This window comes from Rhincodon typus, chromosome 5, assembly GCF_021869965.1.
Source record: "Rhincodon typus isolate 14 chromosome 5, sRhiTyp1.1, whole genome shotgun sequence".
Taxonomy (NCBI): domain Eukaryota; kingdom Metazoa; phylum Chordata; class Chondrichthyes; order Orectolobiformes; family Rhincodontidae; genus Rhincodon; species Rhincodon typus.
In genome coordinates, this window is record NC_063336.1 from 11,430,764 (window position 1) to 11,458,145 (window position 27,382).

The following is a 27,382-nucleotide window of genomic DNA, read 5'->3' on the forward strand; positions in this document are numbered from 1 at the left end:
TGTGTGTGTGTGTGTGTGTGTCCCTGAGTGTGTGTGTGTGTGTTTGTGTCTGTGTGTGAGTGTGTGTGTGTGTGTGAGTGTGTGTGTGTTTTCTTAGCTGGCTCCTTGCGACTTGACTTGTAATATAAATTTCTTTAAGAACAGGAGTGTGCCATTCAGCCCCTCCAGGCCCTTTCACCTTTAAATGAGCTCATGTCTGATTTCCCAGAATCACACAAGTGTTACAGCGCAGAAGGAGGCCAGTGGGCCCATCTTTCCTGTCCCTGTATCGTTCAGTATCTTTGGGATCATAACCTTAACACTGTCACTTACTCAAAATCCGTCAACCTCACTCTTACCCAGTCTCAACAGCTTGTTTGGGGCCTTACCGATTTCAGCAATGATGAAATATTTTCTGAAACCCCCCGCCCCCCACCAATTGGCTCGCAGACTAAATTTGAGGTTATGCCCTATTGCTTTAGGGTGTTCCCACAGGGGGCAATGCGTTTCATCTACCCCTCTCAACTAAATAACAAGCTGCAAACCTGCGACAAGAGCAGAACGCATACCAGCGAGTGTCAAAATGTGTGTTTCACAAATGATATCCTTTACCCATGACAGGCCGAGCAAAGGGTTTCACAAACCGTGCCCTCAAACTGCAAAGGTCACAGCTGTGGGTGAGCAACACATCCCCTGATAAATCATGTTTTTTAATAAAGTATTTCTGCTTCGTGTGCTGTCAGGAAAGGAATCACATGCAGTTATTGTTAATCCCCCCTGCTGTTAACATCCAGATGCCGTCCTGATTTCCATCCGTTACTGCCTACAACTCTTGTTTACCCACTAAGATGGAAAGTTGACTGCTCTCTTCCAGCAACCCACTGCCATGAGCACACATGGAAAGCTCAATGAAGCCACTGTGTGTGGGTAGCCAGTTAATAGTCCATTGCTCGTTACTGCTTCCCATCTTGCATCTATTTTAATCCGCCGCAAATCCGCTGCTTTGAGAAACTGCGGCCGACGACCTAACATATGGAACAATCTCGAGCCCACTCCCAGCAATAACGTTGCCTTCGTCCAGTGCTCCTAGCACAGTGGAACAGCCCAATAAGCCTCACCGGTCTGATCATGGCACAAAACTGAGCACCAACTCACTTCGAGATTTGCCGCAGAGGCCGAAGTCATCTCTCTGCCGGTGGACAGTGCTCAAAGAGCTGGTCACAGCTGCAACCCCCAGTCCCTCTGTGCCACAAGGCCAGAGAGGAGAGAGGGACAGAGAGCTTAGGGACAGAATTCCAGAGCTTTATGGGATCTCTGATGACGGAACGATTAATGCCAGGGATTCCGAAGAGGCCCGTTTTGGAGGAGTTTTTTTTATTTATTCATTCATGGGCTGTGGTATCATTGGCTAGAGCAGCGTTCATTGCCCATCCCTAATAGCCCAGGGGGCTGTGAAGTGTCAACCACATTGCTGTGGGTTTGGAGTCACGTGTAGTCCAGACCAGGCGAGGATGGCAGTATCCTTCCCTAAAGAGAAGCTGTCCCACAAAAAAAGTGACAATAGTTTCCACACCATTAGACTCTTGCTTCCAGATACTTATTGAATTCAAATTTCACTATCTGCTATGGTGGGAGTTGAACCCAGCTCCCTAGAAATATTACCAGAGTCCCCAGGTTAATAGACCAATGGTAATACCACTTGGCCATCACCTTCCCCAAGAAGTGAGGACTTCAAGGGCTGGATAAGGTAAAGGAACCAGGGGAAGACCCGGCGATCAAATTTTCTTTCCTGACCTGGCACTGCACTGGGATTAGTCCATCGACATGATATCCCGAGGAATGAGTGGTTCACAGCTACGACATGCAGTTAAAGCTGGTGAGCAGGTTCCTGAAGCCGAAGGCCCTGAGAGTGGAGGGAGCCTGCTGTTGTAGGTAACACGGGTCATGTGTCTCAGCATTTTTCAATACTTTACGGAAATAATAATGACCACAGCTGCCAGACTGCTGTAGCGTCGGGTCAGGCCTCTGTCCACACGGCAGCATCAGGCACTGCTGGGTGGCACGGTGGCTCAGTGGTTAGCACTGCTGCCTTCACAGCGCCAGGGACCTGGGTTCAATCCCACCCTCGGGTGACTGTCTATGTGGGAGTTTGCACATTCTCCCCGTGTCTGCGTGGGTTTTCTGTCACAGTCCAAAGAAATGCAGGCTAGGTGGATTAGCTGTGGGAAATGCAGGGTTACAAGGGAGGGTCTGGGCGGGGTGCTCTTTGGTGGGTCGGTGTTAATTTGATGGGCCAAATGGCCTGCTTCCACATGCTCAAATCTTTCTGCAGTGAGGCTTTTTGCTTACTCTGAGTGTGTTTCACACATCACCGCCAGCCTGCCTACTTTCTGGAACCTTCCTTGGAGGAGCAGGGGCCCCCTCCTTGATTTGGTGTCTATCTGTTATGGCAGTGCAAGTAACTGTTTGTAAAGGGGCCAGCCTCCACCAAAATCAGGCCTGGGGAAGCAGCATGTCAACAGCTGTCAGTGCATTGCAGTCCCCGTCTCACAACCAAATTCCTGCCCAGGGTGTCCCATTTTATTCGGTCGTCGTCTCTGTGAAGTATCTTGGGGTATTTTGCTGCACAAAGGGTGCTATACAAATGCAAGCTGTTGCTGCCAAACTCCCCACTTGAACCAGTTTATTCAAACACAATTGGGTTTAAAATGGTACCTTGTGCTTTTCACTTTTCATGAGACCTTTCGATAAATCAATCAATCAATCAGTCAATCACTCAATTTCTTGACAATTTTGGCATCTCTCCTATGTCCAGGCTGATCCAAGTTAGCGTCCCGTTCCCCAAACACATCCAATTTGGAATCAAATCTCTCTGTGTGCTCCCCAGCTCCCTCTTTTATCCCCACCCCACCTTTACACCCACTGTCCCTTCCTTTTGGCCCTCCAACTGTGACCTGTTCTGCACTCCACCTTTATTGGCAAGGATTTCAGGTGCTCTGGTCATAATCTTCTGGCATTCCTTTCCTTGCCCCTTCTGGCTTTCTTATTGTTGCTTTGGAAATGCAGCGACTCTTTCCCTGCCTGAGTTCAGATCCTTTGTAAACACCCATCCGTAAGGGGCCTTTCTTCTGTCCACCACAGGCAATTGGTCCATATTGCTACAGTACTGTTGACTCGGTGTCTACGGCAGCATTGTACTGTGAAGGGGGCAGGCTTTTCACCGAATTATTTGTGGGCCTGGTTTTGGAGGGAGGCGTTTGTGTATTGTCCACGACAGACGAGTGAATGATCTGCTCCCTTTCACAGATGCAGACGGTTTTTGCCTTCGATGAAGAGGAAATGGAGATGAGAAACACAGTCGTCGAAGGACTTAAGACAGCTCTTAGGACACAACCAATGAGGTACCGGATTGCTGGGAGATGGATCTGTCGGTGTTACAGGCAGTTTTCCCTGTGTCCCGGCTCTGTCAATGTATTTGTGCTCCTCAGTCCCTCTGGGGGTCTCCCTGTTCCGCCTCCAATCCTCACGGTGGCTCAGTGGTTAGCACTGCTGCCTTACAGTGCCAGAAACCTAAGTTTGATTCCACCCTCGGGCAACTGTCTGTGTGAAGTTTGCACGTTCTCTCTGTGTCTGTATGGGTTTCCTGCGAGTGCTCCGGTTTCCTCCCACAGTCCAGAGATGTGCAGGCCAGGTGGATTGGCCGTGCTAAATTACCCCATAGTGTTCAGGGATGTGTAGCTGAGGTGGATTATAGGGGGATGGGTCTGGGTGGGATCCTCTGAGGGTTGGTGTGGACTTGTTGGGCCAAAGGGCCTGTTTCCATACTGTAGGGACGCTATGATCTATGATATCTCTGCACAAGGAGTTAACATTGCCATGGAATACTAAGAAAAAATTAATTCACTTTTTTTTAGAATAGAATAGTCTTTATTGTCACGTGCAGTGAAAAGTTTGTAATGTTGCTGCTTTGGTGTTATCTTAGGTACTGGGTACTTCGGGTACTTGAAGTGTTTGTTACTGAATAGAAAGAGTTTTAAAAAATAGGTTAGCATAGGAATACAAAGTTTTAAGAAGCACTCAACTTACTCAAAGTTCAGAATAAGAATAAAAGTATCTTTAAAAAGTACTCAAATTATAGTCCTTTCCACTGAGTCCTTCCCTGTCAGGCTTCAGAACACAAGGAACAAAAACAAGGTTGCTGGAAAAGCTCAGCAAGTCTGGCAGTATCTTTGAAGGAAAAAAGAGTTAACGTTTCGGGTCACCGGAAATGATCCGATGATCCGATAGTTGAACAATAGCTCTTGTCCAGGACAGCACAGAGCGAACTCCTTATCTCTCCTTCAACATAGCACTGAAGACTCATTCGATGAGAGCTGCACAGGAACTGAAGGGGGCACGAGGGAAACGTTACAGTCCTGACAAAAGGGTCACTGATTTCTCTGCCAGATCTGCTGAGCTTTTCCTGGAATTTCCACCTCAAACCCCACCCCCACTCCCACCTCCACCTCCTACTTACCAGCCTCATCCCCGCCCCCTGGTCCTGTCCATCCTCCCTGGACTGACCTATCTCCTCCCTAACTCCCCACCTACACTCACCTTTACTGGCTCCGTGCCGCCTTTTAGACCTGTCTGTCTCCTCTCCACCTATCTTCTCCTCTATCCATCTTTTATCCGCCTCCCCCCTCTCCCTATTTATTTCAGAACACCCTTCCCCTCCCCCATTTCTGAAGAAGGGTCCAGACCCGAAACGTCAGCCTTCCTGCTCCTCTGATGGTGCTTGGCCTGCTGTGTTCATCCAGCTCTACACCTTGTTATCCGGGAATTTCTGCTTTGTTTGAGGCAAACCTCTGTGGTTCTGATGTGAGATGTATTGCCTGGGATAGTGGGGGAGACAGTCTCAACAACAACTTACACTTACATAGTACCACTGACTACACTGCCCAAGGTGATACTTGGTGAAATGATCAAATAACTGTAAGGACGTAATGGTCAGATGGCCCAAAGATCGCTTGAAGATGTGGCATTTAAGAGGTGTGTCAAATGCAGAAAGTGAGGTGCGGTGGGGGTTGGGGTGGTTTAGGGAGTCAATTTCAGAGCATTCCTCAGTCAGGGAAGGCCGGACCTTTAGTAGTGGAACAATTAAACTCAGGGATGCACAAGAATCTGGAGTCAGCAGAGGTTTTGAAAAGTTGCAGTTCAGTTAAAACCTCCCGAAAGAAATTGGACAAAGACTTGAAGAGTAATTTGCAGCTCCAATGGGAAAGTGTAGGGTGTGGGTCTAATTAGAGAACCCTGTCAAACAGCTGGCACAGGCAAGGTGGCCTCTTCCTGTGCTGCATTTTATTATTTCCTTGATTTTGACCCAGCGACAGTGAGGGAGTTATGTCATATGTCCAAATGTGAAGGGGGGCGGCGGGACTGAGGCAGGGTGTGGGAGTGAGGTGGGGTATGTGTGTCTGTGTGAGTGTGTGTGTGTGTGTGTGTGTGTGAGAGAGAGAGTGAGTGTATGTGTGTGTTTGTGTGTGTGTCTGTGTGTGCGTGTGTGTGTGTGTGAGTGTGTGTGTGTATGAGAGAGTGAGTGAGTGTGTGTGAGTGTCTGTGTGTGTGTGTGTGTGTGTCTGTGTGAGTGTGTGTGTGCGAGAGAGAGTGTGTGTGTGTGTGAGAGAGAGAGAGTGAGTGAGTGTATGTGTGTGTTTGTGTGTGTGTCTGTGTGTGTGTGTCTGTGTGTCTGTGTGAGTGTGTGTGTGTGTGTGTGTGAGAGAGAGTGAGTGAGTGTTTGTGTCTGTGTGTGTGTGAGTGTATGGGTGTGTACGTGTGTGTATGTGTGTGTGCATGTGTGCGCACGTGTGTATGTGTGTGTGTGTGTGTGTGTGTGTGTGTGTGTGTCCCTATGTGTGTGTGTGTGTCCCTGTGTGTGTGTGTCCCTGTGTGTGTGTGTGTGTGACAGAGAATGGTGAACGATTAGTTGAGGACAGGAGCTGGGCTGGCCTTCCTTTGTGCAGAATGCAGCAACAGCTGGGTGACACCAGGGTAACCTATGAGACAGTGGAGTGCTGTGCTGGTCGATGCTGATGCTTGGGATCAAAAAGATCAAGTGGGTCTCTGCCCCTCCAGTTTGGCTTGTGCTGTCTTGGTCTTTCGGCAAGGCTTCAGGAATCCACTCCAGCCCGATAATCGAGCTGGATTCAGAGCTCTGGGCCACCTCGAACACAGTGGAAGGGCTCCTCTGGTCAGGCTTCATTTGCCGTGACAAATTTGCTAACACGGTCACGCTGTGCTTTCCTTTGGAGAGCTGCCCCATCCATATTGAGTCGGAGTGCACTGTACTATATGAGAACTTGGATGGATTCCACCTTCAATTGCAGTACCTGAGTACAGCCCCGAGAACGTGTCATGTTCCCTCTTGACGTTAAGTAAAAACGAAAGGCACGAGCAGATTAACATTAAAGTACTTTGCCGTGTTCAAGTGAAAACCTCACACAGAAATGGAAACAACTTCTTCGTCCTCATTGCATTTGCGCTGAACTTAATTGAAAATGAACAAACAAAACACTGGCACTGCCAATTTAGACAGAAGGCAAGCCCAAATTCTGCCGTGGATAATTACACTGGAGAGCCATGGTAACAGAATAATGTTGATTCCCCATGATGTTGTTTTTAATCTTTAACATTTGAAAGATCCTTGTAGTCGTAGGTCCTGCAGGCAAAACACTTACTCAGGGCTGTGGCAAGTGTTATCGAAAGAACAGCAATTCCACTTATTTATTGCTTCAGTCACTTCAAAGAGGCTGACTGTACAACCACAGGAATGGGACATTGGGAATGAGTCCATGACCACTTCAAACTTGTTCCCCTTCCTCCTCAGGTACATCGTGGCAGCTCTGTGCCTCAACCTTTACCCACCCCACCTTGATTCAAGGACCAAAGGTGGCAGCTCGAGTGGAGAACTGGCATTACTCTCCACCTGGGGCACCTCTTTCCACAAAGTGTGCTGGATCTCTCTAGCCCAAACATAGCCTGGGAGTCAGCGGAGCTTCGGAAAACTGAGGGCTTCTGCATTTTCCCAGGATATTCGGCGTCCTTGAATCAAAAGAGGGCTGATTCATGGGATGGAGGGGTTGCCCTGTTGAAATGGCGAAACAGATTACACCTTCATTCGTTACCTTAATTTTTTTTATTATTTGTTCATGGGATGTGGGCACCGCTGGCTGGGACAGCATTTCCTGCTCATCCCTAGTTGCTCTTGAGAAGGTGGTGGTGAGCTGTCTTCTTGAATCACTGCAGTCCATTTGGTGAATGTACACACTCAAAGGCATTAGGGAGAGGCTTCTAGAGTTTTGACCCATTGACGGCAAAGGAAGGGCGATATAATTCCAAGTCAGGATGGCGAGTAGCTTGGAGGGGAACTTGCAGGTGGTAGTGTTCCCATGTATCTGCTGCCCTTGGCCTTCCAGACGGAAGTGTTTGTGGGTTTGGAAGGTGCTGTCTTAAGAGCCAAGCTGCTTTGTCCTGGATGGTGCCATGCTTTTTGAGTGGTTGTTGAAGTTGGACACAGCCAGATAAGTGGGGAGTATTCTGTGACGCTTCTGACTAGAGATTGTAAGGCCATAAGATGGAGGAGCAGCACTAGGCTTTCAGCCCATCAAGACTGCACCACTATACAATGGGATCATGGCCGAGCTGATAATCCTGAATGAACTGAACGTTCCTGCCTTTTCCTCCAAACCCCTTTTTCCCTGACTGATTTGTGCCTTGTAGATGATGGACAGGCTTTGGGAAGTCAGAAGGTGAGTTACTCACTGCAGGATTCCTAGTTTCTGACCTGTTCTTGTAGCCACTATTCTTATGAAACTAGGCCAGTTCAGTTTCTCGTCAATAGTCAGCTACCAAATGTTCACAGAAGAGGATTCAGTGATCGTTATGCCATTGAATGTCAAGAGACAAAGGTTAGATTCTCTTTTGTTAGAGATGGCCCTTGCTCGCTATTCACTAATTTCTAATAGTTAGCCTGAAAGTAGATATTGTCTAGGTCTTGTTGTATTTGGATGTAAACGATTTAGTATCTGAGATGTCACGAATGGTGCTGAACATTGTGTGATCATCGGTTAACATCCCTGCTTCTGACCTTATGATGGAGGGAAGGTCATTGATGAAGCAGCTGATAATGGTTGAGCCTAGGACACTACCCTGAGGAACTCTTGCAGAGATGTCCTGGAGCTGAGATGACTGACCTCCAACAACCACAACCATCTTCCTGTGTGCCAGGTATGACTCCAACCAGTGGAGAGCTCGCCCCCTGATACCCATTGACTCCTTTTTTGTTCAGGCTCCTTGATGCCACACTCGGTCAAATGTGGCCTTGATATCAAGGGCAGATTTGGACAAAGTTCGATTCACTGACCTTGCGACATTAAAAACACAAATCTGTCTTAATGCAGCATCTTCCTTAGCTCCCAAAATCCCTCACAGACAATTCATCCCTTGTTTTGTGAACTGCACCCACTTAACGATTGGCAAACCTAAATTCTCTGAGTCAAAATCCCTCAAACAATGACGGAGATAAATCTGTTCCTGGTGTTGGTTGAAGGATAAATATTGGCCAGTACTTGAGAGGGATCTCCCTTGTTTTGATTTTGTTGAAGATATCCATTTGAAAGGGCATACCCAGCCGAACATCTCTTTGGCACCTGCCTACCAGGTTCTAAACTGTTGGGTGATGATGAGCCACTTCACTCTGAGGTTAGAGACATTTAGATCCCCTGCTCTTTCTAATCAATAGTCAGTGGTCTCTGAGAGGTAGTCCTTTGTATGGAGAACGAATGGATGGATTATCAATGTCTGACCTCTTTTCCCCCTTAACAGCCCAATCTCTCCAGTTCAAACAATAGGCTGACACAGATGAGCTAGGCTAGGACATACCTGCAGACCTTCAGTTCAGTGATGGAGCTGAGAGAAGTCAGATACCAAACTGCTGTTGCCCAGTGTCAGCTGTTTCAATCTCTGATGTCGAATCTTCTACCACAGAGGGAGGCCATTCAGCCTGATGTGACTAGCCCTTTGAAAGAGTTATCCAAATTAGCCACACTCCACTACCCTTTCCACATATCCCTGCTCAAGCCCCTTCAGACGTTCCCCTTCAGAACCCATTTCCTTTTCATAAATTACTACTGAATCTGCCAGTGGAAACAAAAGAGCAACAAAGAACAAAAGAGAAATACAGCACAGGAACAGGCCCTTTGGCCCTCCGACCCTGTGCTGATCATCATGCATTGACTAAACTAAAAAAACAAACCTTCTGCCCCTTTTTGGTCCGTATCCCTCTATTCCCTCTCTATTTATGTAACCATCCAGATGCCTCTTAAATGTCACCAACGTGCCTGCTTCCAGCGCCTCCTCTGGCAATGCATTCCAGGTTCCTATGCATGAAAAACTTCCCTTACACATCTCCCTTAAACTTTCACCCTCTCACCTTGAACCAGTGCTCCCTTGTAATTGAAACTTCAACCCTGGGAAGAAGCCTCTGACCACCCTATCTATCCCTCTCATAATTTTGTAGACCTCTATCAGGTCTCTCAGCTGCTGTCTTTCCAGTGAAAACAATCCTAGTCTTTTTAACCTTTCCTCATAGCCAATGCCCTTGAGACCGGGCAACTTCCTGGTGGAACGTTTTGTTCATATTTATCCTGTCAAAAGATTTTGCACATCTCCGTTAATTCGTCGCCTCTTGTCCTCTGCATTGAGAGGAACAATCCAGATTCTCTGGTATCTGCACGTAACTGAGGTCTCCCAGACCTGCTATCAAATAAATCATTAGCCAATGGAAGTAAGATGACCTTGCAGTAAGTGTGCTTCATTTGAGCTGCCAAGCCTGTCAGCCATTTGCACATGTAGCTGCTGTTAAACCACTCCCTGCTTTTCTTGGCCAGTTTTCTTCCTTTTTTTCGCAAAAGTCTCCTGCCAGGCTTGTTGGTACATTTCAGATGATAATCCCCAGCCCCTCAAGAGTAGTGCTTGATTACACATCCTATGTGCAACCAATTAGTGCTGCCTTATTGACTGTTGACGTTCAGGGCTGGAGGGAGGTGGAGAGTTGCCTGGCCACCTGAGGTAAAGTATAATGGAGGTTTGTCACAGCCACAGCACTTTAATTAAGTGACAAACTCTGCTCAAGAAAGCGCAGTGTTCCTTTTTGAATGGGCAGCCTTCCAAACCTGAGCACACTCATTTCCAATCTACAAATTGCAGCCCAATTTAGATTTGCTTTTGGTTGCATAACAGTTTGAGAGGGGAAAAAAAAGGGCCACCGGCCAGATTAATTTCTCACATGGTGCAAAGTTGTTTAATGGATTTCTACATCCATTCTTCAACGTGGCACAAGTCAGAAAGGCTTATTTTATGCATTGACTTTCTCCCCTCTCTGCCTTGCCATGAAACACATCATTACTGACTAAGACCGTGTGATCTGCACTCAGTCTGCTGCCAATGCTGTTAGTTTTGTATTACATTAGCCGGTGTGTGAGGCCACTGGAATGACTCTGTTTCGGATTCTTCCTGTGGTCAACAAGTCGTGGCTCCTTCCCATAGCCAAGGACTCCATCCCTTCACCAAACCTGATCCCATCCCCTGGCAAAGAAGCAAACAACCCGGGCATGACTGAAGGATAATATTCCCTTGGATTACCTTCTGTTCTATGTTGACATCTATTACATAAGACCACAAGAAATCGAAGCAGGAGTAGGCCCTTCAGCCCTTTGAGCTCATACTATCATTCAATGAGATCATGGCGAATCATCTACCTCCTTATCACTTGATTTTTTTTTAATGTAGTTTATCAAACTCAGTCTTGAGCATGTTAAACGACTGAGCCTCCCCAGCCCTAAGGGCCAGAGGATTCCAAAGATTCTTGTGCTCCGAGACCTCTACTTCCCCTTGTCTGGGGAATATCCTTCCTTCTTTAAACCTGTAAGGTAATTGTACATTTGAGTGAGATTACTGCCCATTCTTCTGAATTGCAGAGATCATTGGCCCACTCTATTTAGTCCTTTCTCCTAGGACAAACACCCAAAAATTTATTTTGGTGAATCTTTGCTGCACTTCCTCTATGGCAAGCATATCTTTCCACAGGTAAGGGAGCAAACCGATACAAGAAGGTGATAGCCCAGTGGTATTATTGCTAGAGTGTTAATCCAGAAACTCAGCTAATGGTCTGGGGATCCGGGTTCAAATTCCTGCCATGGCAGATGGTGGAATTTGAATTCAATAAAGAGTTAAGGATCTAACAATGACCATGAAAAACCCGTCTGGTTCACTAATGCCCTTTAGGGAAGGAAACCGCCATCCTTACCTGGTCTGGCCTACATGTGACTCCGGACCCACAGCAATGTGGTTGACTCTTAACTGCCCTCTGGGCAATTAGTGATGGGCAATAAAAGCTGGCCTAGCCAGAGATACTCACCTCCCATGATTAAATAAAAAGTACACCAGCCTTGGCCTACCTAACTTATTGTACAGTTTCTTCATAACATCCTTGTTCTTGTATTCAACGCATCGACTAATAAACATCCTTTATAAATGCCAACAGATTTGTTGAACATGATTTCCTTTTTATAAATCCATGTTGACTCTGTGTAATCCTACCAGTATTTTTAAGCATGCGTTAATTTATCTTTCCTGTAATCCGTGTGTTAGTTCTTTAAATGTCGTTGTCTCTCCATGACCATACATTTTAATGTCATTTCCTAATCTACCATAACCTATTTTCATCTCATACCTTTCTAGTCTCTTTTGGTTAAATTTAAGACACTACTTCTGATTGAATCAGAGATAGTAGGAACTGCAGATGCTGGAGAATCTGAGATAACAAGGTGTAGAGCTGGATGAACACAGCAGGCCAAGCAGCATCATAGGAGCAGGAAGGCTGACGTTTCGGGCCTAGACCCTTCACCTCACTTCCAAAATTACATAGATTTCCATCATAGTATTATTATGATCACTCCTTCCTAAAATGACTTCAGATTTAAGTGCCCTTTGGGCAATTGAGATGTGCAACAGGTGCTTGCCCAGCAAATGACACCCAGATAGAGTCATGGAATCAGAGTCCTACAGCACGGAAACAGGCCCTTCAGCCCAACTTGGCCATGTTGCCATTATGGTCAGACAGCCATACCACAGTTGGCTAGAGACAGTAAGAACTGCCGATGCTGGAGTTGGAGATAACACAGTGTGGAGCTGGAAGAACACAGCAGGCCAGGCAGCATTAGAGGAGCAGGAAAGCTGACGTTTCAGGTTGGGGCGCTTCTTCAGACCCTGTTCTGAGGAAGGGTCACCGGAACCGAAATGTTAACTCTGATTTTTTTCCTTCACAGATGCTGCCAGACCTGCTGAGCTTTTCCAGCAACTTCTGTCTTAGGTCCTGTAGCTTCCCACACTTAACGAGGTTGGTGCCAGCAATCTTAAAGGTGAGCAGCAGTTCAGGAAACGCAGTGAGCTGACCTGCTCATATAACAGTATCTCAAGTCAGCTAGGCTTCCATCCAACAAGAATCCTAGCCTTGGTGCTCTGGAGCTAACTCTTAATGCTGTTCAGCTGAACACAGCAAGGACAAAGGCATTTGGACACAGCCCCATGCTTTCTGATGAAAGCAAAGAATTAATGTGGAGATTAGGCACCGTTAATCAGAGTAAAATTAGTTCAGCTACACGGCACTGTGGAATTCCAAGCCTGTGGTCTACGAAATGTCACAATATTTTAACAAACTCACAGCAACAAGCCACACCCAGTACTTGAGAGACAATGAGATCATTTGTGACTTTTCAATAAGATGATGAAGAATCAGCAATTGTCTGAACATTTCTTCCAAAGTTTATTTCTATTTCAATCAGTGAATATTCACTGGTGACATTATGTTTCTCACACGCTTTTATTTAATCGTGTTGCATTTTTCACCTTCTGTGTCTCTTTTTCCTCACGCTCCTTTCCAATCTGCTTTGATCCACTTTGTCCCACCTATATTTGTTTGTTTTCCCCTCCACCCTGAGACATTGTCTCATACCGAAAAATCCTCTGTTCTGAAAGATTTATGCTCAGTAATTTAATGCCCAATAATTTTACAGATAGGAATCTGTGCATTTGCCTCTGAATTTATTTTCCCTTCGGATTTTTTAAGACTCTTTTCTCTCTAATCAACAAATGCTGACTTGTTAGCGCAGGCAGAGAAGGTGTCTGAGATACAAGCTGTGATAAGTGCATAAACAATGCAGCATTAAATCAAGACCAAAGCCACACAGCCTAGGGGCCTGTGCTTTAAGGCCTGTTTGCATGATAAAACTTATTCACAGCTATTGTGCCCCTAAGAGACCCCTCCCCACCTCAAACCCCCTTCTTGTTCAGTCAGGTGTAATGACTGTTGTTCTGTCGGTGAAGGAGTCAATCACTGTGTGCACACAGTGCCCCTCTGATGATTAAACTAAAACACAAGCCCCAATCTGCTATGACGGGAGTAGGGGGTTCCCCTCTAATAATTACCCCTTAAAACACCCAGAGAAGCTTCAGTCCTGAAGAAGGGTAATACCCGAAATGTTGACTGCTCCTTTCCTCCAGATGCTGCCTGGCTTGATGTGTTCTTCCAGCCCCCTGTTTATCTACCTTGGATTCCAGCATCTGCAGTGTTTTTTTTTGTCTCTAAGTTTTACCACTGCAAAGTCTCTTCCAAGGATGCCCACTTTGAAGAAGTTCTTTCCATCCCTCAAACATGAACTCAATGAATTCCTTTCTCACTGCCACACTGCCGTGACATGTTCAGCCCTTCAACTCTTCGACCATACCACGAAACAAACCCACTACTACAGCCATGTGACCCTCCTCAGCTCCTGTCTTCGCCACCGTCTCATCCCTCCAGTCCTGAGGAAGGGTAACACCTGAAACATTGATTGCTCCATTCCTTCAGATGCTGCCTGTCCTGCTGTGTTCTTCCAGCCTCCTGTTTGTCTACCCAGAGAAGCTCATCTTTCCCATTGTAATCTATTCAAAGAGTGATTAAAAGAAAAAATATCCCTGATCTCCCCTTTAGAAGTACCAAGAAACAATTCTTTTATTTAACCCAACAATAAACAAGTTAACAAAATTACTAACAAGCTGACAATCCCCCCAGACTACTAACTACTCCCTAACTGGACTAAATTCCACTGGAATGCTGTTTAAATAAAGACAAATCCCACTAATATAAACCCAATTAATAAGAAGCAATAAATTATAACTTAATCTCTCCAAGTTTGCACAGACTGTCTTCTGGAATATTCTGTCATCTCCAGTCTCTTTACAAATGCCTTTCTTCTGCTCATGCTGCTGTCAGGGATGTTTTATCTCTATAATTTCTTCAATGAGGCCTTTGTGCTAAAATACCGTGGTACCTTTGATTAATTAGGTGGGCTTTCTCTGAGAGCTGAACTTGAACATGTAGTGAATGGCTCTCTATGATTTTCCAAATCCCCTTGTCTTAATGACATAATCAAATGCTTATAATGTGATTGGTTTCAGGTTGTTAACACCATCAGATTTAAACTCAATTGGCTTTCTGTATCTAAGTGCTTGGTTTAAATTAATTGGCCAAATTCAAGCCTGTCACAACATCGAAACAAGATTGCTACTTTGCCTGCCACCTCTAAGGATTTTTTTGATACGCTTGTTTCACTTTTTGAGGCTCTGTGTACTGGCAACTTCATCTGCTGCTCACAGACAGACAAAAAAATATCTCTTAAAGGAGCCATACATTGTAGCTTCCTGACTTCCACTTCACAATCGCCCTGCCCAACCGTGTAACAACAGCAAATGTCCCCCTCCAACCCACTAACCGCCCTGACTTGGAAACATATCGCCGTTCCTTCATTGTTCGCTGGGTCAAAATCCTAGAGAGTCAGAACGTGGATCACAGCATTTCAAGGAGGCAGCTCAGCTTCTCAAGGGCAATTAAGGATGGGCAATAAATGTTGGCTTGGCTTGTGACAGTCACATCCCACAAATTAATGTTTCAAAGAAAGGAATGAATAACTATTACTTTTTGCTTTAGATAGAATGCTTCATGGGCCAGGATACTTGAAGATCCCCCTCCTCTTTCAGCAGTGTGATAGAATCATAGAATCCCTACAGTGTGGAAACAGGCCCTTCGGCTCAACCAGTCCACACTGAACCTCAAAAGCATCCCATCCAGACCCATCCCCCTATAACCCACCTAATCTACACATCCCTGAACATTGCAGGCAATTTAACATGGCCAATCCACCTAGCCTGCACATCTTTGGACTGTGGGAGGAAACCACAGCACCTGGAGGAAACCTGCACAGACACAGGGAGAATGTGCAAACTCCACACAGACAGTCACCTGAGGGTGGAATTGAACCCAGGTCCCTGGTGCTGTGAGGCAGCAGTGCTAACAACTGAGCTACTGTGCCACCACAGTGCCTAAGACTTCCATCATCAAACATAAAAACAAAATCACAAGTGTTTTATTTGGTGTTCCTGGCTCACAGCTGCCACTTTAAATTCAATTGCAACTATTAAGCAATCCAGTACTATTAATTGTTTGGTGTAACAGGATATGGAGATCAGACAGGAAGGAGGAAAACCTGAGAAAGTAAGAGGTAATGATGGGGAAACTTTCAGCTTAGTTTTATTTTGTAACGCTGCCTATGGCACATTTCCTCTTTGGTTTGTATTATCATTGTAAGATCTGACTGACAGGTATTTTTTGTTTGTTTGTTTATTTGGATGTTGTCAGCGTGTATTGGCCATCCCAATTTACCCAGAGTTAAGAGTCAGCAACAAAAACAAAGTTGCTGGAAAAGCTGAGCAGGCCTGGCAGCATCTGTGAAGGAAAAAACAGAGTTAATGTTTTCATTAACACTGAGTTCTGAGGAAGGGTCACCAGACCCGAAACGTTAACTCTGTTTTTACCTTCACAGATGCTGCCAGACCTGCTGAGCTTTTCCAGCAACTTTGTTTTTGTTCCTGATTTACAGCATCCGCAGTTCTTTTGGTTTTTAAGAGTCAGCAACTTTGCTGTCAGTCTGGTCTCAGATTGCAGACTGGGTAAGGAGGACAGATTTCCTTCCCTGAAGGACACTAATGAACCAAGCTGGTTTTACCAACTATTGATTCCAATTACATAGTTGCCAGTCACCCATTTTTTTCTTTTCCCCCACACATTTCACTATCTGTGATGGGGGGATTTGAACCAATGTCCTCAGAACACAAGTAGGGGCTCTGGATTACTAGCCCAGTGACATTGCCACTATGCCATGGCCTCCCATATTGCCAAATCTAACAGTACAAGGGAGCAGAATTAACTTTGTGGTTAAGCTGTCTTAAATTTGTCAGTTTTCTAAGGAAAGGAAGAGAGACCCACCTTCATAGATCACCTTTCTCATCCACAAGATATCCCAAAGCACCTGCCTAAAGTAGTTTTGAAGTGTTATTCACTGTTGTAATGCAGGCAGTGCGCTGATTTTTCTTCAATTTTCTTGTATGACTGAGGCATTAACACTTCGAATCAGCACCTTCCTCTTAAGAAAAACTGAGATTTTATTTTAAGAGGGACGTAATGTTGCTTCAAAGTATTCCTGCTTTACCAGGAGCCACCCAGGAACAGGAGGACAGTTAGGGTGAGAAAGGGAAAGGGCTGGGGAAGTTGGCAGGTGGGGTTTGGGGTGGCGGGAGAGGAAGGGAGGAATCAGTCCCTGGCAGGTGGGGACAGACTATCCCCTTCTTGAAGGGCCACATCCAAATCAGCAGGAGGCTCCCTGGAAGTAAAGGTGTGCCAGCCTTGTGTTTGCCATTTTCTTTCACCGCTACAGACAGTAAAATGAAAGTGTGATCTATCCAATCCTGAGGATTGGACTGTGTCACCATTTAATTTTTGATGCTTTGGGGTCTAACCTTTGATTCTGCCTGTTTAAGTGAGTGTGGATTTGTGCTTGTCAGATTTCATAGAAGCCCTACAGTGTGGAAACAGGCCCTTTGGCCCAACAAGTCCACACTGGCCCTTCAAGCATCCCACCCAGACCCATCCCCCTATAACCCACCCAGTCTACACATCCCTGTACACCATGAACAATTTAGCATGGCCAATCCACCTAGCCTGCAAATCTTTGGACTGTGGGAGGAAACCAGAGCACCCAGAGGAAACCCACGCAGACACAGGGAGAATGTGCAAACTTCACACAGACAGTCACCCGAGGGTGGAATTGAACCCAAATCCCTGGTGCTGTGAGGCAGCAGTGCTAACCACTGAGCCACCGTGCTACCCATGCCTGTGGCTCATGAAGAGAGAATGCCAAGGTGGAAACATTTAATTCTTTGGCAGTGGAGACCAATCAACCAGTTTATGTATCCCAACAATCTCCAGCTTCGTTCCCTCTGCTTCCCAAACATCCTGAAGAATTTTGGCTATTCAGACCATGTCTGAAGAAAACTGGATTTGTGAGTGTGGAATTACAATTGAAAAGGCCGAGGATGATTTCTCTTGATGCCAGATCTGCCATGTTCATATTGATCCCTTGAGGTCCAAGCAAAGACTACTTGTTGGCACAAGGACAGTAGGCAGCACATTGCATTGGGCGGGTTTCCCAAATTCCGGAAGTTGAGTGGGCATGGGAGTGGTCAGCCTTGTTTTTTGCCATCTTGATTTTATTAGCTCATTAACAGCAGAACCATCTGTGATTTTCAGTCCCCTTGCCCACTGCGTTCCTCTGCTGTCAGGGCATGTTAAAAGCTTCAGGAGGTGCTGGGGGTCTCGGGCTGGTTTGTGGCTGGGGATCCCCGAAGGCTTGATGCTAGTCAGCGAGCCAGTCCAAAGCAAACAATAGAAAATCATTTCTGCTCAGCTGCAGAGCCAAAAACCTCAATCGACTGCTCAGCTATCAGCATTCCACTATTTACTTTGTGCGAGCAACTCAGAGACTGCGCACTATATCTTTGAACCCAATCTTTTGTTGGGCTCGCTTCTTATTTCAAGTCTGTGTGCGTGTGTGTAGTCTTGTTACTTCTTTTTGCATTTAGTCACTAATAAATTCACATGTTTGATAATTCATGAAAGTCTAGTTAAATTCGCTCGTCTTCAAAAAAAAGGCATAAGTTCATTTGGTTTGGGAGAAAAACATCTACCAGTGAAAGGGGGTCCTTTGTGGTTCATCTTGTTGGTGTGGGTGAAGAAAGTGTTTGAGGTGGGGTTAACTCATTCCTCCAAATCTGGGCGTTGACAATATCCCACCTGGAATCAACAAAGCTCGAGGAACAAAAACAAAGTTGCTGGAAAAGCCCAGCAGGTCCGGCAGCATCTGTGAAGGAAAAAAACAGAGTTAACGTTTCGGGTCCGTTGACCCTTCCTCAGAACCTCGCCCAAAGACTTGGAGGTAGGGAAGGACAGGCTGGAGATGGATATTGTTACCTCTGGACTACAGCAGTGGACTGCTGGTTCTGTTTAGAGCAGCTTGTGCCTGAGGAAGCGTCTCTTGTGCTGACCCGACTGTACCCCAAAGGTGGAGGTGGGTGGGAGCAGTGGTGGGGATGGGAGGGGGTGGGTAAAAAACAGAAGGCGGGGGGGGACAGTGCATTAATCTTGTGGCTCTTTGACCCCACAGGTTTGTGATGCGATTCATCGAACTGGATGGGCTTACGTGCCTGTTGAACTTCCTCCGAAGCATGGACTACGACACGTCAGAGAGCCGCATTCACACATCCGTTATAGGGTGCATCAAGGCTCTGATGAACAATTCCCAAGGCCGGGCGCACGTGCTGGCTCACCCAGAGAGCATCAACATCATTTCGCACAGCCTCAGGACGGAGAACATCAAGACCAAGATCGCAGTGCTGGAGATCCTGGGTGCAGTTTGTCTGGTAGCTGGAGGGCACAAGAAAATACTGCAAGCAATGTTGCACTACCAGGTTTATGCAGCAGAGAGGACTCGCTTCCAGGTAAGGCAGGGCTTCCTCAAGGACAATAAGTGTCCAAAGTTCAGCCAGTTATACATCTTTGAGATTACATTCAGGGGCAGCACAGTGGCTCAGTGGTTACCACTGTTGCCTCACAGCGCCAGGGACCCAGGTTCGACTCTAGCCTCGGGCCACTGTCTGTGTGGAGTTTGTACATTCTCCCTGTGTCTGCATGGGTTTCCTCCGGTTGCTCTGGTTTTCTCTCATAGCCCAAAGATGTGCAAGCTAGATGGATTAGCCATGGGAAATGCAGGTTACGGGGATAAGATGGAGTCTGGGTTTGGGTGGGATGCCCCGCAGACTTGATGAGCCAAATGGCCTCTTTCCACACTGTTGGGATTCTATAATACAGACTGGAATCGAATTGAGAAGTTCAGGTGGTTGATATATAGAATAATGGAAACCTGAAAGTGAGTTACAGGCTGGAATCTAATCCAGGGGTTCAGATGGTTTATATATAGAATAATGAATACCTGAAAATGAGTTACAGACTGGAATCTAATCGAGGGGTTCAGAAGGTTGATATATATTATAGTGGAAACCTGAGAGTGAATTACAGACTGGATTCTAATTGAGGGGTTCAGATGGTTGACATATAGTATAATGGAAACCCGAGAGTGAGTTACAGACTGGAATCTAATCGAGGGGTTCAGAAGGTTGATATATATTATAATGGAAACCTGAGAGTGAATTACAGACTGGATTCTAACTGAGGGGTTCAGATGGTCGATGGTATGGAGTAATGGATACCTGGGAGTGATTTGGTTGCACATAAATCATGATCTATCCCATGTCTCCTGTTTGCCTGCACTTACATCCCAATGACAATGCTATGCTCCTTTGTTCATGTCAGCTGGTCCTCACCAGTGATTCCGGACAGTGGGAAAAGTGTGAAATATTGACAGCAGTGTTCACAGGCAATGTCAGACCATTGCACACCAGCAACAAATATCAGAAGAACTGTATAACCAATCTGGCATTGCCCTGTTTATACTATCGTCAAAGGTTGAAATGATCCTTAAAGAACAAGATATTTGACTGAGTGGTGCATCACAGCCATGTCCTGTCCAATCTGCATTTGATATTGAGTTGAAATTGTAACTGTTTTTGTCTCTTCCTATTCCCTTTCCTTGACCATTGGGTCAGATGCACTAGTCAACCCACAACAAAGGGATGGATTTTGATCTTATTCCAATTTAAGGAATTTTCAAATGTTCCCCATAAAGATTTGTACAACGTGGAGGGAGAAAGATGAACCTGGTAAAAATTTGTATTGTTCATGAAGGCCATACTGGAAAAAAGCTCGCTGCGTTTACCAACTCCCAACTCTGACATCAGGTAGAGGGATGGCGTTGTTTCTATCAGGTCAGACTCCCTAACACAGCAACTGTCGTATTGAAGTGACCCAGGTTGTAGTTCGCATCCCAAACAGTGAACTAATGCTCTGCCTTTATCCCCATTCCAAATGTCAACTGGTCTATTTGGGCCAACTCTCAGAACCTGTTCAGGATGGGCTTTTACTCATAGTCGTAATTAAACCAGGGAGGGCCGCTAAAATGATCCTATTGTAAAAGCACATCCTCTTGGATTAAGGGTTTGAGCCGTGGCTCCTGACTCTTGACAACTGTCAGTCAGAAAGTTCTGGCACAACCTCACGTTTTGGTAGGGAGGGTCCTACCTTGATTTTACAAGGAATGCTGATGCAGGAGGGTTACCCACTGACCATCACACACAGGCACACCAAACCATTTAGTGCACCCAGTCACATAGTATGGGAGGCCAGTGCTAGAGGCAACACCATGACTAGCCCAGTAAGAGGTGGCACCTCATATTCACCACATCTGTACTCTCAGAGCAGTGGTGAGGTGAGACTGGGAAGGAAAACAAAATAAAACGCCCATTACTTTCACCATCTCTCCGATTGAGAAGCAACATCCACCAGGTGAAGGAGGGAAGTCCCTCAGCACCCCCTGAGATTAACAAGAGACGGCAAGAGTTCCATTTACAAAGTGCTTTTCATAATCTTAGCACATCCTGATGCACTCTATGGCCAGTGTGATGTTGCTTGAAATGTGAATGTTGGAGAGGGCACTGGTACCTGCTGAAAAGCAGTGCAAAATACAGTGTGCAGAAATCTGCAAATGGGTTCAAATTAGGAGTGAGCTATTAAGAAGGATCCCATGGGGCCAACCTGTTGATTAACCTGCCAGCTTTTTCCCATCATTTTCTTTCCTCCTCCTTCTTCCAAAGTTACTGACTCCCTGCACAGGATATTTCCTGCAGGAAACAACAGTGCGCCTTGAGATATAAAATACTAATTTCACTGTAGTCTTACACTCTCATCAGAGAGAGAGAGAGAGATAAATTGGTGGTGATCTACCCTAAAAGTCACCACATTTCAGGGGAGGGGCAAGGTTGAGACTTTGATGGTAACTTCAGCCAATGCAGGAATTGAACCCACACTGTTGGCATTACTCTGTGTCACAAGCCATCCAGCTAACTGAGCCCATTTACTCATGGCATTAGGTGGCATTCCAGGAATCCGCCCCTCTCTGAACATCACCCTGCTTCACTAATGCTGTCGTCACCAGATCACTCTGGAACGATCTCTTCCCAACAGATCCTGGCCTCGTTAGATCCTTCTTCACTTGATGGTTGTACACACTTGGTACTGTCTTCACACGAACCTCACTTCACCTAAATCTGTTTCCATTCAAACTTGTCCTCTCAAGACCCTGTGGTCTTACAACTGTCTGTTCTGTTGAAACTGTCTGCACTCACTGGATCACCTCTCCTTCAGCTCCGAGTTTTTTGTTCCACTCTAAGCTGAGCTCAGATAATGTGTGTGCCACAGGGTGTCCCATAGCATTTTACAACCTCAATGCAGTTTGTGAACTGTCGACAGGATTGTGATATAGGGAAGGAAGCAGTCAGTTTTGCAAAAGGGACCCAGGGACAATGCATCTGATGATAACCAGATGATCCATTTAACTGGGAGACACCTCAGAGCACAGGGGAGAGCACTTTCCAAAATAAAGTCGCTTATCTCTTACGCGTGCCCAAGGGAGCAGGCAGGACTTTTTGTGTTAAATGTCTTGTCTGAAAGATGGCTAAACATTTCTTCCGTCATCCTAATGCCTCAAAGGCTGTACCATTGAGTCACAGCTATCATCGACTGCAACATGGTGAACATTATTGTGCAGGTGAACGTGTCAGTCATTTTAAGCACAACTACATCGCACAAAGAAGTGAAAATGTCAGTTTCATCTGTTTTAAGGGAGGAATTCAGGTAAACTCTCTAAATAATGCCTTGGGAAGGGTCTCACTGTCCTCCTGACTGGTACAGACAGACAGGACTTCGATTCAATATCTCATTTAAAAAATGGAGCATGACTGTTCGATACCCAATTACAGTGAAGCTTGAATTGTTCTCACTTTGCTATAGAGGCAGAAATCCTGGCAATTTGGCCAAACCACTTGTTTATTATTACGAGACAGTGATGACAAAGGGATTATCCATCAGTAGGAAAGCTTCTTCTTTCAGTTTGGGATTTTATAAATATGCATGTTTGTGCTTAGCAGACTGGGAAATCTTTAAAGGCCAACAGAAAGCCACAAAAAAAGTTATAAAGAAAAGTAAGATAGATTATGAGAGTAAACCAGCTCAGAATATAAAAACAGGCAGCAAAAGTTTCTATAAATATGTAAATCGTAAAAGAGTGGCAAAGGTAAACATTGGTCCTTTAGAGGATGAGAAGGCCAATTTAATAACTGGGAATGAGGAAATAGCCGAGACATTAAACAGTTATTTCGTGCCAGACTTCACAGTGGAAGACACAAATAACACGCCGAAAACTAATGGCAAGAAGGTTATAGCAGGTGAGGACCTAGAGACTATCATTATCACTAAGGAGGCAGTGCTGGGCAAGTTAATGGGGCTAAAGGTAGACAAGTCTCCTGGCCCTGATGAAATGCGTCCCAGGGTACTAAAAGAGGTGATGGGGGAAATAGCAAATGCACTAGTAATTATTGACCAAAATTCACTGGACTCTGGGGTGGTTCCCGCAGATTGGAAAACAGCCAATGTGACACCATGGTTTAAAAAAGGAAGTAGACAAAAAGCAGGTAACTATAGGCCAGTTAGCTTAACTTCGGTAGTGGGGAAAATGCTTGAATCTATCATTAAGGAAGAAATAGCAAGATATCTGGATATAAATTGTCCCATTGGGAACACCCAGCATGGGTTCATGAAGGGTAGGTCATGTTTAACTAATTTGGTGGAATTCTTTGAGGACATTACTTGCATGGTGGACAATGGGGAACCTGTGGATGTGGTGTATCTGGATTTCGAGAAGGCATTTGACAAAGTGCCGCACCAAAGGCTGCCACATAAGATAAAGTTGCACGGTATTACAGGTAATGTATTGGCATGGATAGAGGATTGGCTGACGAGTAGAAAGCAAAGAGTAGGGGTAAATGGGTGTTTTTCTGCTTGGCGGTCAGTGGCCAATGGTATGCCTCAGGGATCAGTGTTGGGACCGCAATTGTTTACAATTTACATAGATGATTTGGGTGTCCTTGTGCATGAATCGCTAAAAGTAGGATTGCAGGTGCAGAAGGTAATTAAAAAGGCAAATGGAATTTTGTCTGCCATTGCTCGAGGGATGGAGTTTAAAAACAGGGAGGCTATGCTGCAGCTGTATAGAGTCCTGGTGAGGCCACACCTGGAGTACTGTGTGCAGTTTTGGTCTCCTTACTTGAGAAGAGATATACTAGCACTGGAGGGGGTGCAGAGGAGATTCACTTGGTTGATTGCAGAGTTGAGAGGGTTGGATTATGAGGGTTGGAGGGACTGAGTAGACTGGGATTATATTCATTGGAATTCAGAAGAATGAGGGGAGATCTTATAGAAACATATAAGATTATGAAGGGAATAGATAAGGTGGAGGCAGGGAGGTTGTTTCCGCTAGCAGGTGAAACTAGGACTAGAGGGCATCGCCTCAAAATAAAGGGAAGCAGATGTAGGACTGAGGTCAGGAGGAACTTCTTCACCCAAAGGTTTGTGAATCTGTGGAATTCCCTGCCCAGTGAAGCGGTTGAAGCTACCTCGCTGAATGTGTTTAAGGCAAGGCTAGATAAATTTTTGAACAGTAAAGGAATTAAGGGTTATGGTGAGTGGGCGGGTAAGTGGAGCTGAGTCTCAAAAAGATCAGCCATGATCTTATTAAATGGTGGGGCAGGCTCGAGGGGACAGATGGCCTACTCCTGCTCCTAGTTCTTATGTTCTTATATGTTCTTCTGCTTGAGATGTGAGTAGCTTCGTTTTAGTCGGACAGGAGTTGACCAGACAAGTTAACAATTGACCAGTTCCTTTCCTGTTTAGACTTTTCTGACAACCTGTCAGCTTTGATGCCTGTTTTGTCTTGTGCTAGCCCACAGTCCATTCCTAATTTGCAATGGCATGGTTGGAATTTGCAGCAATGTATTTGCATACTTGCATTTATGTAGCACCTTTACCCCCACAATAAAATCATAGTTGTAGAATTGTCAGAGAAACGAGGGAGGCCAATCTGAACTTCTTTAATCCACAGAAGCACACTGAGGTGTTTTGCAGGAATGTTATCAAACAAAATTATCAAACATGTTATCAAACATACGGAGATATCAGGACATGCGATCAAAAGTTTGGTGAACATGGTACAGATAATGCAACGTCTGGTTTATTGTGTTATTGCTTTAGCTTCTACCGTACCTGCACATAATGGGCAGCAGAAGAACCTCCCAGATACAGAATCAGGATTTAAAAAAACTTTGGATGATGTTCAAACACATGTAAGCTCAAAGGCTTTTTCTTTCTATTTTAGACGTTACTTAATGAGCTGGACAGAAGTACTGGAAAGTACAGGGATGAAGTGCACCTCAAAACTGCAATAATGTCCTTCATCAATGCCGTGTTAAATGCTGGTGCTGGAGAGGTAAGCTGAAGGCAGTCTCCCAGCTAATGCTGCACTAACGGTAAAAACAGAGAATGCTATAAAACCTCAGGAACTTCAGCACCATCTGTGGAAAGCGAAAGAGAGAGAGAGAGACAGGGAGAGAGAGTGAGAGAAACAGAGTTAAGATTTCAGGCAATGCTCCATACCGTAATGTTACACAGCCTAGCTTGTGTTTTCTGACTGGCTATTCATGGTTCAAAGCCTGACTGAGTGATGAACCTCAAGTGAACAAACACAACCTCCATGGGTTAAACAATGGGGGCAGCAAATCCCAAGAATGTAGCTTTGATCATTCAGTGACATTCAATATTTCACCACCGGGACACTTATTGGAACACAAGTTATCACTGCTTTAAAATGAAATATCATGATAAGACGCAAGGCCAGAGAAATGCTTGACATTATCTGCTGAGAAAGGGCAGAGTTAACCCTTACAAGTCAGTCTCTTGTCTGAACTGGCAGTGGTTGCAAGGCTAAAACTGTTTCTGTCCCCACATACCCAGCACACCTTTGGAGTCTTTTTCACATTTTCTGCATTTATCCCATCTTAAAAGTGATGCCTTCAGTATCACTGCCTTCGAAACAGAAAGTCTAAGCATTGAAATCCATTCTAACCAGGGGGTCTCAACTCACCACTCATTAAGTAAGGAGTCTAACCATCAATGCAAACAAGCCGCACCTCCATCTCCTACCGACCAACCTCATCCCGCCCCCTTGACCTGTCCGTCCTCCCTGGACTGACCTATCCCCTTCCTAACTCCCTACCTACACTCACCTTTCCTGGCCCCATCCCCGCCTCTTCGACCTGTTTGTTTCTTCTCCACCTATCCTCTCCTCTATCCCTCTTCTATTCGCCTCCCACTCTCTCCCTATTTATTTCAAAACCCCCTTCCCCTCCCCCTTTTCTGATGAAGGGTCTAGGCCCGAAACGTCAGCCTCTCTGCTCCTATGATGCTGCTTGGCCTGCTGTGTTCATCCAGCCCTGCACCTTGTTGTCTCGGATTCTCCAGCATCTGCAGTTCCTACTATCTTTGAGAAAATCTCAGTGTTTACAATGGGGTTTGTCTGACAAGCAGCTGGAAGTATAGCTTGTGGCTCAAGGTTCGACATTTAACTGTGCCCTCCCCACCAACTGTGCGTCAAAAGTTTGTCAATCCTGGTGTACCCATTTTGAAAAAGGAGTCTGGGCATCGACTCTTTTCAAGCAGCAAGTCTCTGTGCTTTCTCAGTAACTTTTCAAGGCCTGTATCATCGGGGAGCAATTTTAAATGTGTTTCAGGACTCTTTGTAGAGGGGAGTCTCAACTTTGAAACTAATTTACACCAGACAATATAACCTACTCCAAGCACTTCATATGGCTTCGGAATGGCGGCTCATTTTTGCCGTGAAACATACAGAAATAAAGTGCCATATGGAGTGATGCTGAAAACTACCAGAGAACCCATGTCCAACTAAGATTTATTATTTATTTAGCGCCCTTTCACATTCCCAAAGCATCTTTCCTGTTAAGGCAGTTAACATGGTCCCACAAACATCAATGTGATGACGACCAGGTAATCCATTTTGGTGGTGACAATGACGAGGGCAGATCTCCATGCAAAAAACAAAGGGGCTGTCAATGGTAGTGAAAGAGAAAGAAAGACATAAAATGGGTGCAGAATAAAGGTGTGGAAGTGGGAGAGAGTGCTCTCTAGACTTTGCAAACCTACACATTGTAAATAGAGACTACAGCAGCTTGGAAGTTAAATTCAACTTTCTAAACCACTGATTTTGATCTAAGCTGGAGTATTGTAAGTGGCTTTGAGCCACACGCTAAACTGTAGAAGAATATTGACTGCCTGCACCTCAATAACACAAAATTGTCCAGAGGGATAGAAGGGTAAAAACTGTTGTCGACTGTGGAGGAATGTGCTGAGCTACTGTGATGTACCAGGGTTTAATAATGTCTTCATTTCCCTATACAGGACAATCTGGAATTCCGACTGCACCTCCGATATGAGTTTCTCATGTTAGGAATCCAACCCGTGATTGATAAATTGCGAAACCACGAGAACGCAACATTAGACAGGTAATGGTCCAACAACACTCAAGAAGCTTGACACTATCCAGGACAAAACAGCCCGCTTGATTGGCACCACATCCACAAATATTGACTCCCTTCCCTACTGATGCTCAGTAGTAGCAGTGTACACCACCTGTGCACTGCGGAAATTTACCAACTATCCTTAGACAGCACCTTCTAAACCCATGACCGTGACCATCGAGAAGGACAAGGGCAGCAGATACAGTGAAACACCACTCCGTACAAGTTTCCCTCCAAGCCATCAACCATCCTGACTTGAAAATATATTGCCATTCCTGCAGTGTCGCTGGGTCAAAATCCTGTAAGTCCTTTCCAAAAGGCATTGTGGGCCAAAGGGACT

The 27,382-nt window shown here is 45.5% G+C and overlaps 1 protein-coding gene across 1 annotated transcript in view; it reads left to right on the plus strand.

The window, feature by feature from the left end:
• The window catches only part of LOC109922617 (disheveled-associated activator of morphogenesis 2-like), a 315,937-nt gene that overhangs the window by 172,938 nt on the left and 115,617 nt on the right, over positions 1-27,382 (plus strand). The window contains exons 5-8 of the mRNA XM_048596662.1: positions 3,286-3,380; positions 18,612-18,945; positions 24,828-24,938; positions 26,924-27,027. Coding sequence (XP_048452619.1) covers positions 3,286-3,380; positions 18,612-18,945; positions 24,828-24,938; positions 26,924-27,027 — 644 coding nt within the window. The remainder of the gene's footprint in view (positions 1-3,285; positions 3,381-18,611; positions 18,946-24,827; positions 24,939-26,923; positions 27,028-27,382) is intronic.